The following is a 17,985-nucleotide window of genomic DNA, read 5'->3' on the forward strand; positions in this document are numbered from 1 at the left end:
GTACATCCAAGGAAGCTAGACCCAATTTGTTCTTAAAGAATCCATGGTGTCTGAAGAGTACTCCACATCATTTGGTATCATGGATTCCCTTAAAAGCTTGTAAATCAAGAGTTTAAAGATCGACCCTCATGGATCTATGCCTTAGCCAAACCATTTCATGGAGGTTATAATCTTCTTCTTTCATTTATCTTTGAGTTTTTGCTTGTTTCATGCTAGATCTTGGTTTGACCCACTTAGATCTTGTGTTTTTCTATCATTTGTTTGGTTGATTTGTCTTTCTTACATCTTAAATGTAAAAAAAGCCATATATTCTTGTTGTGGTTTAGGTGTCCAACTTTCTTGTGGTTCTAGATTCAAAGTTTGTTTTTGATGAAAAAATTTGCTCAATTCTTTAGATCTTATTGAGTTGTTGATAGATCTATTACTTGTAAGCATTTTAATTCGTGAAGAAAATAACTTGAATTCAATGCTGATAGATTCATTTTGGTTGTTGGATCTGAACATATGTGGTGCCACTAGGAAATCACCTGTATGATGCACGATTGTTTTTACTATTAATTTAAATGAAAATAATTATTTTTCCGTATACAATATCAGCAAAAGTTGGGCAATAATCTACAATTTGTACTAGGGTTGGCTTATTAAGAGCATCTCCAATTCTAGTTTTTATAGCACTACAAAAAAAACGTTATTTAGTGGGGGTTATTTAGCGGGGGTTGTTAAAACCCCCGCAGATTACATTAATTTTCATTAGTTAGGGGAGGTTTTAATAACCCCCGCAAAAAATTACGTTATTAACTCTCCCAATTTTCACTCTCTGAACTCTCATCTCACTCTCACTCTCACTCTGAACTCGTTTCTCATTCTGACTCTCACGATTGCAACCTGATTCGTTAACCATGGAAGCTCCTGAATCCTTTCCACCGATTTGATCTCTCGATTTCCACCGATTGCAACCTGATTTGATCTCTCGATTTCCACCGATTTCAACCTGATTCACTCTCGATTTCTTCTGATTCGACTCTCAATTTCACTCTCCTGATTCCACTCTCGATTAAACCCTAAAATCTACTCTCGATTCTCTTCATGATTCCTCAATCTCCAGTGTTTCACGAGAAAACGCTCAATCTCTGCTTCACTTGCATTTTCCTGGTAAGAACTCAACTCCACTTCCATATGAGTTTCAATTTTGCTTCTGATTTTGAGTTTTGTTTCTCTTTGGAATCACAAATTAGGCAGAAATTCTTTGGAGCTGGAACCTAGACATTGTTAGGAGCTGGAAGGTAAGTCGATTTCGTTTGCTTAACTTGAATTTCTATGGCTGGATTGGTATGATATGATCGAGTAAAACTGTGGAAGTGAATACAGGTTTTCCAGTTTCAATTGACTTCTGGGAGTGTTGACTTGTTTCATACGATTGATAACTTGGATCTATCCCAATTTTTCAATGAAGTACTCAAGTTGAATCTGAATGGGGAACCCCTTTTAGCTACTAAAATTCCTATATTAGAAACAAAGCGAATAGTATAAAATCATTTATTCTGTTTGATATCAGCATCTAGCATTGACATCAGCTGCATATTCTGTTATAGAAGAACGTTGCACACTAGTATTTATATTTACTTTTCCAAGTCTTGTGTTGGTGATGTTTGTAGCCAATATAAATGGGATTATCCCTTTTAGCTGCATATCTCTATTTTATATTTCTATAAGCAATGATGGTATTATGTTTTGCTTGCTCCCCATAAGAGCTTGTTCTTGTTGATGTTTAATGGCTTGTTTTCTCCTTTTAACTGTGTTTTAGGCAGGCATAAGTTTCAAGGCAATCTCTATTGCACTACAAGAACATATTTTCCTTATCATTTCAATATTTTATGAAGCAGAATTTTTTTTATACTGTTATTGGGAACTGATTGGTACTGTCATTTTGAGCTATTAATCATTTTGTTGCTTGATAGGTTTTTGCTTTGTTTATGCAGTCATGCCAAGGTTCAAGCGTTTCCACAACCCACAAAAATCAGCTTACATACACACAAGATATTAATGAGCTTTTAATGGTTAGCCTGCAAAACTTGAGCTTAACTCATTTATATAAACTGACTGTTTGGTGAAATTTAATTTCGCCATTTGAACACTTTCTTCTTAAACCATGTATCGTTTTCAAATCTTCCTTGGGAGAAATAAATACTGCTGAGTAGAATATGTATATGCTTTTAGTGGTGCGTTATGAGTTTATGACTAATTAGCATCTTAGCCTGTGTGCACTACACAGTAAAAATAATATAGACCAGATTCCTATGATCCTTGTTCTGGAGTGCATCTACTTCAATGACATCAGTTTTCTTTCTTCTTCAAAGTTGAAACTGAAATAAAGAAAGAAGGCCTAGGATGCTGCAGAGAAAACTATGTGTTCATAATCATAGAATAATTTATAAATAAATAAATAAGATCATGACACTTTAGAAGATGGACTTTTGAAGTGGTTTTAGTGTAATTTCTCTAGAAAAATGAGATAGATGCTTTGAGAAGTTTAGATTTTTGGTGTGTTGTTCATCTTATGTCCATCTTAGGAAACAGTCACTTGCCCCTTCTTCTATAGTCTCTGCTAATTTTAGCTCAATTTGTAGGATTTGTCAGTTACTAGTGGTTCTCCAACTAAATTTATATTTTAAGCTTACTTTCTTTTCCTTCCTTTTTTACCTGTTATAGAAGATGTGTACCGACCTATGCTGTAAGCAATAGCATATACCTTGAGAATGAAAGAAATTAAGACCAGTAGTGCACCCAATAAACACTTGCTTCTTATCCTTAATATACTACAGGTTCTTTACTTAACTCTGTTTTATCTTTCAGAGACTCAAACAGGGAAATTGATGGATGTAAATTTTCTCTCTTTGTTTCTACTTTCTACTGTTGTTACTTATCTGAAAGGTTTCTTGCTATAATCTCAGTTTCTCAAGTTTTCATTTTCAGGTTGTATGGAGTACTCTCCAAAATATATCATTGATTTATTTCCTAATTGGTATTACTCTATTTGGATGGGCAACCAAGCAAGTTATAAATGTTATTCAGGTTGGTTCATGATACATTTATGCTTGATATTTAGATGATGATTGATGAGGTGTTGTATAATGTATCTATCTAGTTTTTTTACCAACCCCTACCCCATAATGAAATGAGGAAGAAGAGAAGCAAAGCATGTAAGAGAAGAAAAGAAAATCCAAACTCCAAAGAAAACCGAGCGGAACTTAATAGTCTATATTTTTCAGTTTGGAATATTCATCTTGACAGAGTAATGGGAAATTTGTAACCTTTGAGTTCCTGTAATCTGAACTTTCTTTTAGCATGACTCAGGAACTTCATATTGTGACCTGATAACTGGCTTCAAAGATTGTTTTTTACATTCTAGCTATAGGCTTTCTTGGATTGAAAGTTGTGTATGGGTTATTTTGGATTGTAAGTTGTCTATGGGTTTGTTTCTTTAATTGAAGTGTTTTGTTATGTTGGATTATGAGGTTAAAAATGTTCCTAGAATATATTCTAGGCTGTAAATAATCTCTTGCATTTAAGGGAGGTTTAAAACTCCCGTTAAAAAAGCTTGCGGATAAGGGAGGTTTAAAACCCCCGCTAAAAACCGCCGCTAAATCCATATACAGGTACCAGGGTTTGCTGAAAAACGCCGCTAATGATTTGTGGGGAGTGTAACTTCGGGATTTTTCAAAACCCCCGCTAAGTAACTCGCGGGGGTTGAAAACCCCCACTAAATGCAAAAAAAACCCCCACTAAATAACATTTTTTTTTGTAGTGTAGGTGAGTTCTTAAGCACTATTTATGTGAGTCCGTACTGTCAAATGTGTTTAAGAAACTCTCAAGCAAAAATTGCAGATTTCGCTCCAATCACGAGTTTTTAATTCTTAACACTTTTCAATACCACATTATTTATACTTTTTATTTTCATAAAACAATAAAACAAAACTTATAAAGCAATTTGAATGAGAGAAAAAAAATGTTATTTTATGCTAAGAACTCATAAAACAAAGTTGTTTATATGAGAACTAATTCTTATTTTTATGAACTAAGAACTTTACGTCAACTATCTCCAATGATTAAGAATCTGGTTCTTAGTTATTAACTTAGGAACTCACCTTTAAGAAGATGCTCTAATAAGTAAATTTCATAATACATTGCAAAATTTTAATTTAGCCAATAACCTAATTATCAAATAATTGGAACTATAATATCAATTTGGAAATTAAATACTACTATTTGTACTGATTAAATAATTGGATTTACTACTGATTAAATAATTGGATTTACTAATTTTTTTTTTACCAAAAAAAAAATAATGAAAAATAAGAAAAAACGGAGGCTTGTCGAGTCATGCTAGTTAAACTTGATGACGCAGGATCTTAACAAATATTAGGTTTCAAATTCATTTGCCATGCTCACATTTGGAACTTTGGATTTCAGAATCAGTTGATAATTTAAATTTAAAAACCATATGAAGGTGACGCAATAATGGTGTAATCAATAACTTTGTTGAGGTACAAAGATAAATTAGCCAAATATGACTAGGAAAGACATAATTAAAAGTAAAAGAAGTAAAAATTTGGAAGAATAGCACTAGAGAACCTTTCAAAAACTCTAAAAATAATGCTCCAAGACTAAGTTCAAAAAATATGGGATACTAACTCAAATGACAAAGTACTCTATTTATAATAAAATAAAATGAGATCCAGTGCCCGTGCCCTGACTTTCCCAGCGCATACGCCCTTGAAAAAGTAAGAAAAAACGAGGGACAGATTGTGAGCGCACGTGCCCTGGATACCCAACGCATATGCTCTGGGGTACTGGTGAAATTTGCACGCGTGAACAGTAGGCCCGCGCTCGTGCCTTGGCTACCCAGCGCATATGCCCTTGGTGCAAATGGATTTTCAACTTCCTCTTTCTTCAGTTTTATTTCTTGATCCTTTTCTTCAATTCCCCTTCAATACACCTTCATTACTCATCAAAATCAAATTAAACCTGCAACATCTTACAACAAACCATCAAAGTACCAATGTAACTCATGAAACCACAATTAATCACAAACAACTCATCAAATTCTCTCATAATTTGCAAACATAACTCCCAAATTCATTAACCCACTCATAAACTAAATAATTGTGACCTTAATTCTGAACAAGTATCCAATAAAATTAATAAAAACCTACTTAAAACTAACAAAAGCAACACTGAAATAAAATAAAAACTAATTTAAAAATGCAAATTGAGAAATGCAACAAAAGTACTCAAAATAAATAAAATAAAGAAAAAAAATCAAAAGACTAAAATATCTCACAGTCATCAAAGTTGTTTAATGTTAGCCACTATGTTAGCGCTAACTCGCAATTTAGCGTAGGCTTGTACGGTAGCACTTTTCTTGTCGCGAATAAATATGGATAACAATGTAATAAATGAGGTAAAATGAAAAAGAGAATCACCAAAGTTAAAACCCAAAGTTGCTTATAAAAAAAACCAAGTTAAAAAAATCAAAACTTAACTATTATTTATTTTTAGAAAACCCTTGTTTGACATGCTGGAAACTTTGGTTTTTATAATTCAATTTTTTGCTGAACAAGAGCAAAAAAATATAAACCAAAGATAATCCTACAAAGCTCTAGTTCTTTTTTAACCAAAAATAAGAAGGTGTTGAAAAAAAATTCTAGAGTTGATGGAGAATATTGTAATTTGTATAAAAAACCATTCCAACAACTTTTAGTAATGAATTTAATTTTTATGCAAAGTTAGAGTAAAACTTCTTCACACTGCAATTTAACTATTCATGAAAATTCAAATTAAATAGTTACTTCCTCCGGTCCACAATATAAACAAAAAAGTTGGTGTTTTGGTGGTCCACTATATAAGAAATAAGCATTGTTTTTAGAGTGTGCAAAATATCCATTTCCAATTTTACTCTTATTTATTTAGAAAGTACTCCACTTTACTATATACAAGAAACATTTAATCTCTCCACTTTCTCTTGTATAAGTGGTTATTTACTTGGAGAAGAGAGACGAATGTATTAGGTATATACTTAACTAAATGGTGTGATTAATGATTAAATGTTTTGTAGATAAGGGTAGTTTTGAAAATAAAATTATGTTTTAGCTTTGTTAATTGAAAAACACATGTTTCTATGTTATTTCTTTGTGGTTGCAGGGAGTATATTTGTTCCTGCTATGAACAATATGAGATCGGGTAGTACCTAAAATGTGGTGTGATTGCATTAGAGAGAGAGAGTGTAACTGATTTTCATAAGTATATTGATCAAATGAGGCAACACTACTAGACAAAAGGTTTTTCACAGCGACAAATGTCGTTGCTAAATTGGAAAAGTCATTGGCAAAACTATCTTTCGCAGCAAAAAAAAGTTGTTGCATGTTGCTGCAAAAAACCCCGTTGCGAAAAGTTTTGCGACAACATTTATTGTCGCTGCCATTGTTGAGGATTTCACAACGACTTTTGTCGCTGCAATTTTAAACAATTTGTCGTTGTTATAGCTAATTTTTTACAACCACTCACGTCGTTGTCATACCTAACATGTCTTAACGACTAAAGTCGTTGCGATAAAGTAGTTTTCTCAACAAATCAAGTCGTTACGATAAAATCTTTTTTCTCAACAACTAAAGTTGTTGTGATATGGATGTTTTTTCTCAACAATTAAAATCGCAGCCTTAAGTATTTTTCTCAACCCCTAATTTCGTGACCAATATACAAGTTATATTTCGAATAAATAACAAAAGTCGCAGCGATCTATTACCATTTAACAACAACTTTAATTATCGGATTTGATAATACTGATTTTGTTTTATAAATATGAATTTTTTTCTTTTTAGGATTTATATTAATTATATATACTAATTTAATTATTATAGTAAGTATTTAAAATGAAAAACTTGAAGAAAACTATCAACGAAACAAATAAAAAATTTGAAAGCAAAAAGTGATATTTATTCATTGGTCTATTGAAAAGAGAGAAAGCTTTATTGATAAAATGAGTAAGACATACAAAAACACCATAAAAGGAAATTACAGAGTTTTGCAAGGCTTGAACAACTCTCCACAATTATATTTCTGAAGTTGAATTGCTCGCATTTGGGATCGTTAAAATCTCTGCTTCGTAGGCCCAAGTTTCACCCCGTTTTTTTGGAGAAATAACCCAAAGACTCGCTTCTTTTCTTCACCAAGCTCTTTTCCTGTGCCGCTAGGCCTTGGATTTCCACTTGAGGTGCCATCTACATTGAAATTTAGAAACCCAACTTCAGGTGCACTCCATTCTGATGATCTCGCAGGCTATGAGAAACACTGATTCTCAAGGAACAGAGAACCTATAAAAATATCAAATTAAGTAGATAAGAAATGCAGCTCAATTAATCTCAAAGATTTAAAATATAGCATCTAAATAAATAAGAATTTAACGACCTACCTGTAACCCCCTGAAAAAACCACCTAAAAATTTAAAACTAACTTATCATTGAATAATTAAACAAAACAAACAAACAAAAATTCTTAGCATAAATGAATACCATAAATTAGAAACTCATTAAGAGTCCTTATTCTAAAAAAAAAGTAGAAAGATACATGATCTGTGAATTAACTGAATTAATGGAATTTACGAAAGAAAGTTAATTGTTTAACTGATATTCATTCATACTTACCCAGTGCCTTTTAAAAAATATGGCCGCCATCATTTCCACAAATTTCTTTTCCATTCTTTCACCAAGTTGTTTCTCCACTCTTTCTTCAAATTATTTTTCCCATTCTTCAAGTTGTCCCTGACTATCTTCCGTTCGTGTAGACATTTCTTCTTTCTTTTTGTTATGCTATTCTTGAAGTTGCGCCTCACTCTATCTTAATTTCATTTCTTTTCTTCATCGCTTTTCATGTCCACTTTCTACCTTTTTCCAATCTACACTTGCCTTTAAAGAAAAGGGAAAACAAGCATAAAAATCACAAAAATAAAAGAATTGTAAGGACTGTGTTAAACTTGATAATAATTAAATAGTGAGATTGTCTTCCTATAATGCCTCAAACAAAAAAATTGATTGTATTTAAAAAAATATACGAACTAAACCTGTGTGCGTAAGCAGCTTTGGTTGATGTAGAGAAGCTACTAGAAAACCATCAAGAGGCCGCAACAATTTCTGCCATTTTTTGGTGTGAATGAAGCAGGGACCTAGCAGTTTTGTAGACAGTTTCTTAAGGTGGAGTATTTTTAGGAAAACTAAAATATTTTAGCGCCTAAAACTCTAAAAGAAACGCCAAAACTTTTAGCGCCTAAAATTTAGCTTTCAATTTTGAAATGTTTTATGAATTGATAATCGTCACCTATTTATAGGTGTAGGGGTTGTGCCTGCGTGCTAACTAGCTCCTAACGGGCTAGTTGGGCCGCACGGTCAAGGCCCAGTCTATTGGCCAAGTGTCCCGCCGACAGGCGGGCAACCCCTGGGCGTTGCCCTTATAGGGGCTCGCCTAGTCCAATATTATTTACTGTCTCCGTTTCAAAATTATTGTTGTTTTAGCTTGTGTTTTTTTTTTCAAAACTATTGTTGTTTTATAAATCCAAAGCATTTTATCTCATTTTTTCCATTCATGCCCTCATTTATTATTATATCTCTCAACTATTGCCTCATATTTTCACCAATCATAATTTTCATCAATTAGTTGACCAATAACTATTATTCTCTTTCTCTCTCTAATATAACTCAACGTTAAATAAGGGCGTTTTAGCCAATTTATATTATCAACTAATGAACTCTTAAACTATTATTTTTGGTTCATAACCTTAAACAAGAATAATTTTAGAACGGAGGGAGTATCATTTTAATTAATTCAATAAAAAATTTCTAGCATAACAAGTAATTATAAGAGGTTGTGGAAATCAGTTTTACATTGGCCATTTCGTTTTTATTGACAATTGATAATTCATTAAATTCAATATTTATTGCTTTGACCATTAATATTCATAAAATATAATATCCACTATATATAATATTATTTTTTTATATATAGTTTTTTATATTAAAAAATTGTCTCAAATTTAATGTTACCTTTTGACTTGTTTTACCATTGACCAAAATTCAATTTCTCTTCAAACTTCATTTCTCTCCTCACTCTCTCCCCAGTCCCCACGGCTGACTGTGACCGTTCATTTTGAATTTGTCCACATGTCACATCGATCTACCAATGTTACTCAAATCTGCAAAATTAAAAAGTTTGAATTTTCTCATTTTCTTCGTTTAGAAATTCAGTACTTCAATCTAAAACATTTATTAAGGGTGAGATTTTGAGAATCCATAAAAATTTAAGGAGGTCAACTTTATTAATACAGACTTAGAGTTGTAGATTTTTTTTTGTTAAGCAATGAAGTACAAGGGGTACTTCAACCCAATACAAATGAGATAAGAGGAGGAAAGAAATTAAGAGTAGTAGCAATACAATTAACATCAAAAGCGAGGACCTCCTACTACTAAAAAACCCACCACCCACCACCTCCTTAGAGACAGATTAGAGAACACATGCCTCGTTAAAACCTTACCCGGAAAAACCCCCTTGGGAAAACCTGGTGAAGGAAAAAGAGTACATGGATTCAATAATCAAAATGTAGATACTTTCATAATGTTTTACTCGTTCATTTTTCCATGGGCAAACCCATCGTTCATTATTCACACAATAAATTTATTCACCCTAATAATAAAATATGAAGAGATATTGAATTTATGAGACATAACTCTACCTCAAAAGCTAGCTTATATGTGAGAGTTGTTCTACCCGTTATAAAGATTATCTCTGTCATATCTCTAGTCAATGTGAGACTTCTAACATATATGAAAAAAAAAAGTGGAAATAAAATGTAATAGATGAATGAATCATTACTCTAAGAAACACATAGAAGAATCTCGAACCAAACCACCGACCATTTCTTACTGTATAAATACGAAGCATGTGAAGGCCAAAACCACAAACCTTCATCATAACAGAAGCAATAGATACAAAGTGATAGCAGAGATATGGCAAATCGAAACCTCAAATGCCCACGATGTGATTCATCGGACACTAAATTTTCTTACTTTAACAATTACAACCCCTCACAACCTCGACACTTATGCAAAACGTGTCGTAGAAAATGGACTGTAGGTGGAGCCATAAGGGACATACCCCGTAGGGAAAGGCACACCATTATCGCTTCTTCATCATCTGCCTCTGCAGTTGCACCACCGCCGCCGCAATCACTGTCCCAAGAGGTGGTTGCAAACCAATCGGTAAGTTCTCCTCCGGACCTTATATCCCAACTTTTAAACCAGCTTCTGAATGGAGATACAGCTAATGCGATGGCTTCTTCTGATTTGGCCATCCTACATGAGTGGTTGTGTTCACAACCAATTGGCTACGCATATCATCAAGGCAGTGGTGGTGGTCTAGGGACTTTTTATTTGTCTGCTCTTGCAGGAGTTCAGTCACCAAACGCTTCATCACAAGCACCTTTTAATCAGTCTCTTAATGGAGACGGATTTAATTTTGGCGTCACCACAAACTCTGGTTCTTCGTCTACCTTGGCGCCACAACAATCACTAATTCAGAACCAATTGGTTAGTTCTGCACTACCAGTAACCAACACCTATCATCCTAGTAGTGTTGGTGGTGAGGCCCAGGCTGGGTATTTCACTTCTCTTACCGGATTTCAGCCTATAAATGGTGGCGGTGTTGATTTTGTGGTTTCAAATCAAGCCACAAATTATAGTTCTTCATCAACCTTGGAACCGCCGCAATTATTGGTTCAAAGCCCATTGGTAGGTCCTTCATTACCAACTATCAACCCTTATGATCATGGTATTGTTGGCGGTGGGGCTCTGGCTGGATCTCTGAATGGTGGTGTTAGTGGTGTGGGTTCTTCTGATTTGGTTCTTCAATCTGATTTTAACGCTGCTGGCACTTCTCACTACCCCAGGATAGAATCTTTGTATGATCAAGGTTTCATTCAACCGAGTGTGGGTGATAACAATGTTGTTGCTGCTGTTTCTCACTACCATGATCAATGGCCACAGAGCTTCATCAACACTGATAATAATGTGGCTGCTTCTAATGCTGTTTTGTGGGATGATATGTTTGGTATGACTTCAAATATCAGTGGTGGTAACTTTGATGAGAACTTTACCATGCCAAATCATGGTCCTGGACTCCCAGGCTATGGCACCCCTCCCCCACCTCAAAACTAGTAGAAGAGAAATGTTACTAACATTCACTTTATCACTCTCTTTCCAACACTCTTTCATTTATCGGTTAAAATTCATGTAGGTCTCGCCTAATTGACAGAGATAACCATATGATTTAGTTGGAACTATATGGATTACAACCAATAAAAAAAATGTTAAAATTAGAGTGATAAAGTGAGAGCTGGTAGCACTCTTCATGGTAGAATTTTTTTTTTCAGTTGTTGTTTCTCGATCTAAGTCAATAAAGTGAACGTGTGATGTAATAAATGTCATTTTCAGGAATGAATAATAATTATTTTTGACTTTAGAATTTTCACACTATCTCTTTGATTTCTTTATCAATCTGGTTGACTTTGCAAAATTTGATGCATGGTAGAGAATTTCATGATATGGGTATTGATATTAAATAGAGACACATAACCAAAGCCATTTTGTTTCTTGTAAAATCATTTATTAACAAGCAATAACGCCACTAGAGATAAATAGAAAGAGATGAGATATAAATAATAGAAATAATATGTGATGAGATATGACCAGAAGAAAGAGATGGAGAGAATGACAAAAATCTACACATTGTTTGGTGGTACATTTATCATTGATGATTGATAAAATGGAAATTACATTGTAAAAATTTTCAGGGTTTGGTTAAAAAAACCATTGCTCCAAGCCTCAAGACCACCACCTATGTCGTCACCTTTATAATCTCTTCCATTGAGCTACAAACCAAGCCTCCACATCATTGATGTAGCCACCCTCCAAACCCAAATCGAAGCACCCGTAACCACCACAAATATCACCCACACTAGAAACCCACACTTGCAGAGGCCACCAATAATATCCAAATCACACAACCCTCACCTGCATCATCCCTCACCCCAAACCAGCTTCAACAACCACTATCTCAACTTCCTGCCGCTCATTCCCACACCCTGTGACTAGCATCTCTAGAACCTCTACTGGAACACCTCAATCACCAACACTCTAATCCAAGATCCATATTTTTTTTTTATAAATTGAACATGTAATAAAATCTAAGTTATTTTTATCAATAATGTTTGTGCCTTTTCCTATTAAACTTTAGATGATCTACAAATCTAAAGATTATCCAAATAAATAAGGAGAGGGTTCTGAGTGTTAAGGCGTGTAATAGTCTAATAGACCTTTGGAGAAGAGAAAATAAACAAACGATGGTATATCACACGACAAGTGTAACACACGACTGACACGAATGCATAGGAAATTAAGTTCTACAATTTTCAAATGAAATCAAAATTAAAACAAAAAATAAGAAAAAATCCGAAAGTTTCCATTTCACTGCTCCAAATTGCAATCATGTAATTGTAATGTAACAGAAAGAAGAGCTAGCGAGAATCATCATATAAAAATTTCATATATATTATAAACAACAATATACCAATTCATTTCTCTCGTATCACGTTATAACATCACAACACGAAACACAAATTTTATCAACAAACGAAATAAATTTACCATATTAAAAATAAAATGTTGCTCAATGGAGGAGGCCTAGAAAATTAAATGTACTTTGGCTAGAAATCACCAAATCATCATTGAAGAACGAAATCCAGCCATTATCATATATATCAATCAATCTTGTAACACATAACCTTCCTCTTCCTCCTCTTGTTCTTCGTTTGTTGAATTAATTATTAAGGTTTCTGGCGCAGTGTGTCGCGGCAGTGCAACCACGACGGTAAGGGTTGGCCCTACCCCTTTGTTGGCAATTGTAGTAGGAACGTCCACGCCTTCCACATGGCACTTGACCGGCTTTCAAAGCTCCGTAGCTAATGTATCCTCGACGCCCTCTAAGTGTTCGACGACTCGCCTCAGAGTCCAACAACATTTCATTGTCCTCTCCTATGACATCGCCCACAACGCCATAATACCCGAAATCATGAACTTTGGAGGCTTCCGCCGCCATGGCCAAGGCCATGGTGGCTAGAATGAGGAGTGCAAGCCATGGCTTGAAGTTCATTGTTTCAGATAATAATGTGGGCAAGGAAGGAGGTAGTAAATGACTTATTTGTGGGTTGAAATGTGTAGGGAAAACAAAGCCTCTTAAAGTTTCCTTTAGTCCTTGCCCTTCCTGCTAGAGGATGGGTAGGAGGAGGTTATAGGTTGACAAGTTTTGAAGGTAGCTAGTTTCTTGGCATAAAATAGGATGGAGTTTAGAAATGGAGGGTGGGGGTGTATTTTGTGGTTGTGTGTTGTTTGCGATTCAACGTGATTTTGGGCATTGTCCGTTTCTTGCTCCTCTTTTTTCTCTTCGGTTTTTATGATATCTAATGCTAATGAGGCTAGCTCATCGTTGGTACTTTTAACATGTCAAGACTAATTCTAGCTTAAATGCATGACTGAATTTGCAATGTATGATACTCAAATTAGCGTTAATGTGTTCTAGTTTCATTATCAATATGTTTAATTGTTAATAAATTGGTTATATAGCCTTTGATGAGTTGATATAAGAGCATAAATATATAAATGCATGGCTAATTCTAGTTTAAATGGATGACTGCCATGTATTTTTTTTAATGATGAGTGCCATGCATGGTGCACTTGCAATAATTGTAAATGAGAGGTGAAGATCTTTATTTTCATTTCTAATTATATATGTAACAAAAAAAATCTTTTAAAAGAAAAAATATAAGTTTAAGCTACAAAAGTTTCACAAATAATCTTCATGAATTGATTGTTAGTAATTAAATTTTTCATTATTTTTTTTAAAGCAAAAGGATAGATATATTATATATATAAATGAGATCACATCTCAAAGAATACAAGGGGTAATAGTGGTTGGTGCATAAAAAAGCTAACCAACATTATATTCAACTAAGCAAAGTCCCCCCCCCCCCTTAAGACCAAAAAATAAGAAAATCCCCAACAAACCACTAGAAACACCAAGAGAAGCCACAAAACCTAAGGATTCCAAGATAAACCAGCAAGAAAGATCAAGCCATCATCACCTACTCAACCTACGAGACATGATATTAGCTGCAATGCCTTGAAGGGCTTCTTCGCTAGAGCAGTCATACCTAGTCGGACCCCTAAGGCCAAAGCCGCTCTCGCCCGCATCATGACATCAAAGGAGCTGTTGGAGCTTTGAGGAGCATAAACTACCAACTGATTGTCCAAAGAACCCAAAGCACCCTCCCCAGGGCTAGAAGAGGAGGAAAACTCATGCCCCAAACCCACAGTCACACTCTTCCCTTTCCTAGGGCGCCCGTGGGGGGCGAGAAGCCTTCACTATAGGACATCGACCTCTAATAACCCCTTCCCCACCATCAACGACCAAATCATTAACAGGAGCTCCAACACGAATCTTTTTTTGGTCGACCCCAGCGTCTAGGAAGACTCGAGGGCCCTTCAACAACGATATTGTTTGCCCTTAATTTGACAAGATAAATTATCTTCTCACGTTATATATATTATAATTTAAAATGTTTATCTAAAGTTTGTATTAGTTAATATGGTTAATGGTCAAATTAGTGCATGAGATTGTAAACGAGTTTGATTTTAGTCCCTCTAAGCAAAAAATGACGTTTAGTGGCGGTCAAAAACCGCCAGTAATTGTAAAAATGACCGTCACTAACTGTCATTTTTCGTCAGAGGGACTAAAATTAAACTCGCTTACAATCTCAGAGAGACAGAGACTAATTTGACTATTAACCCTAGTTAATAATAATATATATGACTTTGCCCTAATAAAAAATTGTTGAGTTAGGTTATTTAAAAAAAAAAACAAGGATACGTTTTTAAAAGAAAGTTAGATTCTAAAATTAAAATTTTTCATTTTTCATTTGTCTTTAACAAATATCATCTTATCCGAATCTAACTTGCTGACCACTAAACCAGCACGTTCTTTAAACGGATTTAAAACATATTTTACGTGGTCTATTTTTTTTTTGGGTCAAATATTTTACCTGGTCTATATTCTTCTTCTTCTCCTTCTTCTCCCAAACCTACTAATCATGATGCAACAATAATACTTCAATTTTGAAATAGCATTTGTGATTGTTTATGTTCTTGATTGTTGAAACCCCATGTTTATGATTTGCTGAAACCCCATGTTTATGTTCTTGATTGTCCCCAATTTCTCTGCATTTGTGGCTACAAAACCCTAACCAACTACAATTTCCATTGCAAGATGAACAATCATGACCCTGCTGAATCAGAATCAAATACTGGAGATGTATCTTCAGCTCAAGCAGTTCTCCTGGGAGCTCTAGCTCCCGGTGTCAACGTGGGTATCTTCACTCTGTTCTCTCTGATTGTAGCTTCAATTTTCTTCAGATTTTGCGAGTTTTTCCACTGATTTTGCGTTTTTGTTTCAGGGTCCTACTTGGATTACTTTAAAGTCGACTTTTTTGTTGCTGGGTCTCTCTCTTGCTTTCATGCTGGGTTTAGCATTCTCTTCCAGTGATTCATGGTTGGTGCTTCATGTTGGGTTTCTTGTTCTAATCTGTGTTACCCTCTTCTTGCTTCTCAGCTGGTAATTTCATTCTTACCTGAAAATGCCTCTGATAAATTCATTGAAGTTTTATATCTTATTGCTATCAAATTGAAGTTTTATATCTTATGAAGTTTAAAGTTTAACATTTACCAACTAGTCTCTTTTGTTTTGCTTTGTTTATGCTGCTGGTTGATGAGTAACTCCCTCTATATTGAGTAATCCGAAAAGTAAAGAATCTAAGTACGGTGTTTGGTTTATTTAAAAAACAAAACAATGATAACAACAACAACAACCAAAGACTTTTCCTTCTATGTCGCGCGAACTATATTGATTAGATGAGTACATAAAGTTTTAGCATGAATCATGTTTTATGGCAGACTATATAGCTCTAAGTGCTTTGAATGGTTTGTCCTATTGTTTGTTTTCTTTAGTGTTTCAACCTCTAGTGGTCTCACTAAAGTGGTAGATCTAAGAACTTGGGTTAAACATGTAGTACATTCTAGTTTCACTAAAAAGGGTGGAGCCAAGAAAGACAGCAAAACCTTTCAGTTTCATATCTACACTCCAAATGCTACCTAAGTATTGACCTGTTTGGATGCAAACCAAAGAGCACTTGTTGGAGCCTATTTAGTGCATTTTCTAGTAGATAATCTCAATTAGCTTGTATCTAAACAGGCTCATATCAAGTAACATTCTATTTGCGTCTTAATGCTGTGGAAATATCATGTGAAGTTTGTCCATGTAGGTTTGTATACGTCCCAGCTTGGAAGAAATGTCATTGTAGTAGTGGGTGTAAATTCTTCTGCGTGAAGTGTGGGGGAAGTTTAACATGTGTGCCAGTGTATGTTTGTCACCCATATTGCAACGGAAATGCTTTGTGATGGATTGAAATGTGCAATTCATGGAGTTAACTAATGTAGTTTTTATCAAAAAAAAAACTAATGTAGTTTTAAGGGGTACATTAGCATAGAAAAGGAAACATAAATGCATACATGATTAGTCAATATATCACAATTGCTTAGTCTTTTTTGAGTTCCATCTATAGGAACATTGCAAAGAGAAGAAAAAAAGGAAGTGTGCGTTCTATATTAAAGGAAATTCATGAAATGCATTTGGTTTCTTTATGCATCTAATCATGGGGTTATTTGTTGGTTATAATTTGCTCTGGTGATGTTTCTATCCAGTAGTTCATACTCTTTTTTTCCTGCAGGTTTCTTGCAGAAACTGGTTTAGTCTCTATCGAACATCAAATGTGTGAGATGGGCTTACAGCAGAAAGATAATCCAGAGACAAACAGAAAGACCAAATAACTGTTCTCTTATAAACATTACAAAAGAAGACATCATATACACACGTGATAGTGAGCTTTTTGAGGACACTTTGAAATGTTTTAGAGAAATTTCAGTTGAAATCATTCAAAGTGAATTGAACAGCAACCAAATCTTCCAGATTTCATAGGAGGAAGACATGCTGGTTAATTTTTTTATCTTATGTCAATAACTGTTGATGTTCTTTTCTCTTTATTGGTTTGATTGATGAACTAGAAAGATGAGCAACTGGGAAATTGCAACAACTTAGATTCTTTCATGATCTGCTGACATGACAGATTAGATACATGGGCTACAGAGAGCAGTGGGCTTAGTAATAATAAGATGGCTTGGCTTGGCATGCAATTATGCAGTTTGGTATCTGAATTAATCGAGAAAATTGTTGTACAAATACTTCAACTTCCCTGTGATTAAGAACCTTACAATTTTTCTTATGAATCTATTTAGTTATTACGACTTCAATAGCAAAATATTTTGATAATTGTTATTCAACGGGAGAAGAAAATCTCAAATTGTTTATCTCATGTTTCAATTATGTTATTGTCATATGTAAAGATTGAATTTTTCATGACTTCAGCATTTTGTTTATTTAATTATATTTCAATGCTTGTATTGATTTGATCTGGGCTTAAGGTTTTGTTTTTTTTTTTTTGAAATCGGCTTGAGGTGAAATAGATTCAAATGATCATATGTAATGGATTTGCTTGGTTCAGTTTTATATAAAAAAAATCCAGGAAATCAAAATCATAACGATCCCATTAAGATGGGTTAGTTTGGTTGAGTCATGAGGTTAGGGTGAAAAAAAAGTCACTAATTTTTATGATTTCATCCCCGAGAAATGCTAACACTCTCTTTTGGACACTCTCAAACACTCACTCTATGATTGGTTAAAACATACATGGATCCCACCACTTTGGAAATGTGACCCACT

General features: G+C 34.3%; 2 protein-coding genes and 1 long non-coding RNA gene across 3 annotated transcripts; 1 reads left to right on the forward strand and 2 right to left on the reverse strand.

Moving 5' to 3' along the window:
• Positions 1 to 7,007: 7,007 nt before the first annotated feature.
• LOC130716196 (uncharacterized) lies at positions 7,008 to 8,205 on the reverse strand. Its single transcript, XR_009011890.1, has 3 exons — positions 8,117 to 8,205; positions 7,701 to 7,961; positions 7,008 to 7,370 (listed from the first exon to the last, which is right to left on the reverse strand). It is a non-coding gene; the product is annotated as an uncharacterized LOC130716196 (long non-coding RNA).
• Positions 8,206 to 12,918: 4,713 nt separating this feature from the next.
• LOC130712196 (protein RALF-like 19) lies at positions 12,919 to 13,251 on the reverse strand. The gene has a single exon (XM_057562033.1). The coding sequence runs from the start codon at positions 13,249 to 13,251 to the stop codon at positions 12,919 to 12,921; it is 333 nt and encodes a 110-aa protein (XP_057418016.1).
• A 1,935-nt stretch (positions 13,252 to 15,186) lies between these two features.
• Positions 15,187 to 17,510, forward strand: LOC130715503 (uncharacterized). Its single transcript, XM_057565611.1, has 3 exons — positions 15,187 to 15,516; positions 15,608 to 15,765; positions 16,937 to 17,510. Exons 1-3 carry the CDS (start codon positions 15,421 to 15,423, stop codon positions 17,034 to 17,036), a joined length of 354 nt encoding a protein of 117 aa, XP_057421594.1. The 5' UTR covers positions 15,187 to 15,420; the 3' UTR covers positions 17,037 to 17,510.
• Positions 17,511 to 17,985: the final 475 nt, after the last annotated feature.

Source organism: Lotus japonicus, chromosome 4, assembly GCF_012489685.1.
Source record: "Lotus japonicus ecotype B-129 chromosome 4, LjGifu_v1.2".
NCBI classification, from domain to species: domain Eukaryota; kingdom Viridiplantae; phylum Streptophyta; class Magnoliopsida; order Fabales; family Fabaceae; genus Lotus; species Lotus japonicus.

What these genes read in the sequence shown, in the direction of transcription:
- LOC130712196 (XM_057562033.1), bottom strand. Translation starts at nt 13,251, where the DNA reads ATGAACTTCAAGCCATGGCTTGCACTCCTCATTCTAGCCACCATGGCC.
- LOC130715503 (XM_057565611.1), top strand. Translation starts at nt 15,421, where the DNA reads ATGAACAATCATGACCCTGCTGAATCAGAATCAAATACTGGAGATGTA. An exon ending in CTCTAGCTCCCGGTGTCAAC is followed by an intron (nt 15,517 to 15,607) that starts GTGGGTATCTTC and finishes TTTTTGTTTCAG; the next exon opens with GGTCCTACTTGGATTACTTT. An exon ending in CTCTTCTTGCTTCTCAGCTG is followed by an intron (nt 15,766 to 16,936) that starts GTAATTTCATTC and finishes TTTTTCCTGCAG; the next exon opens with GTTTCTTGCAGAAACTGGTT.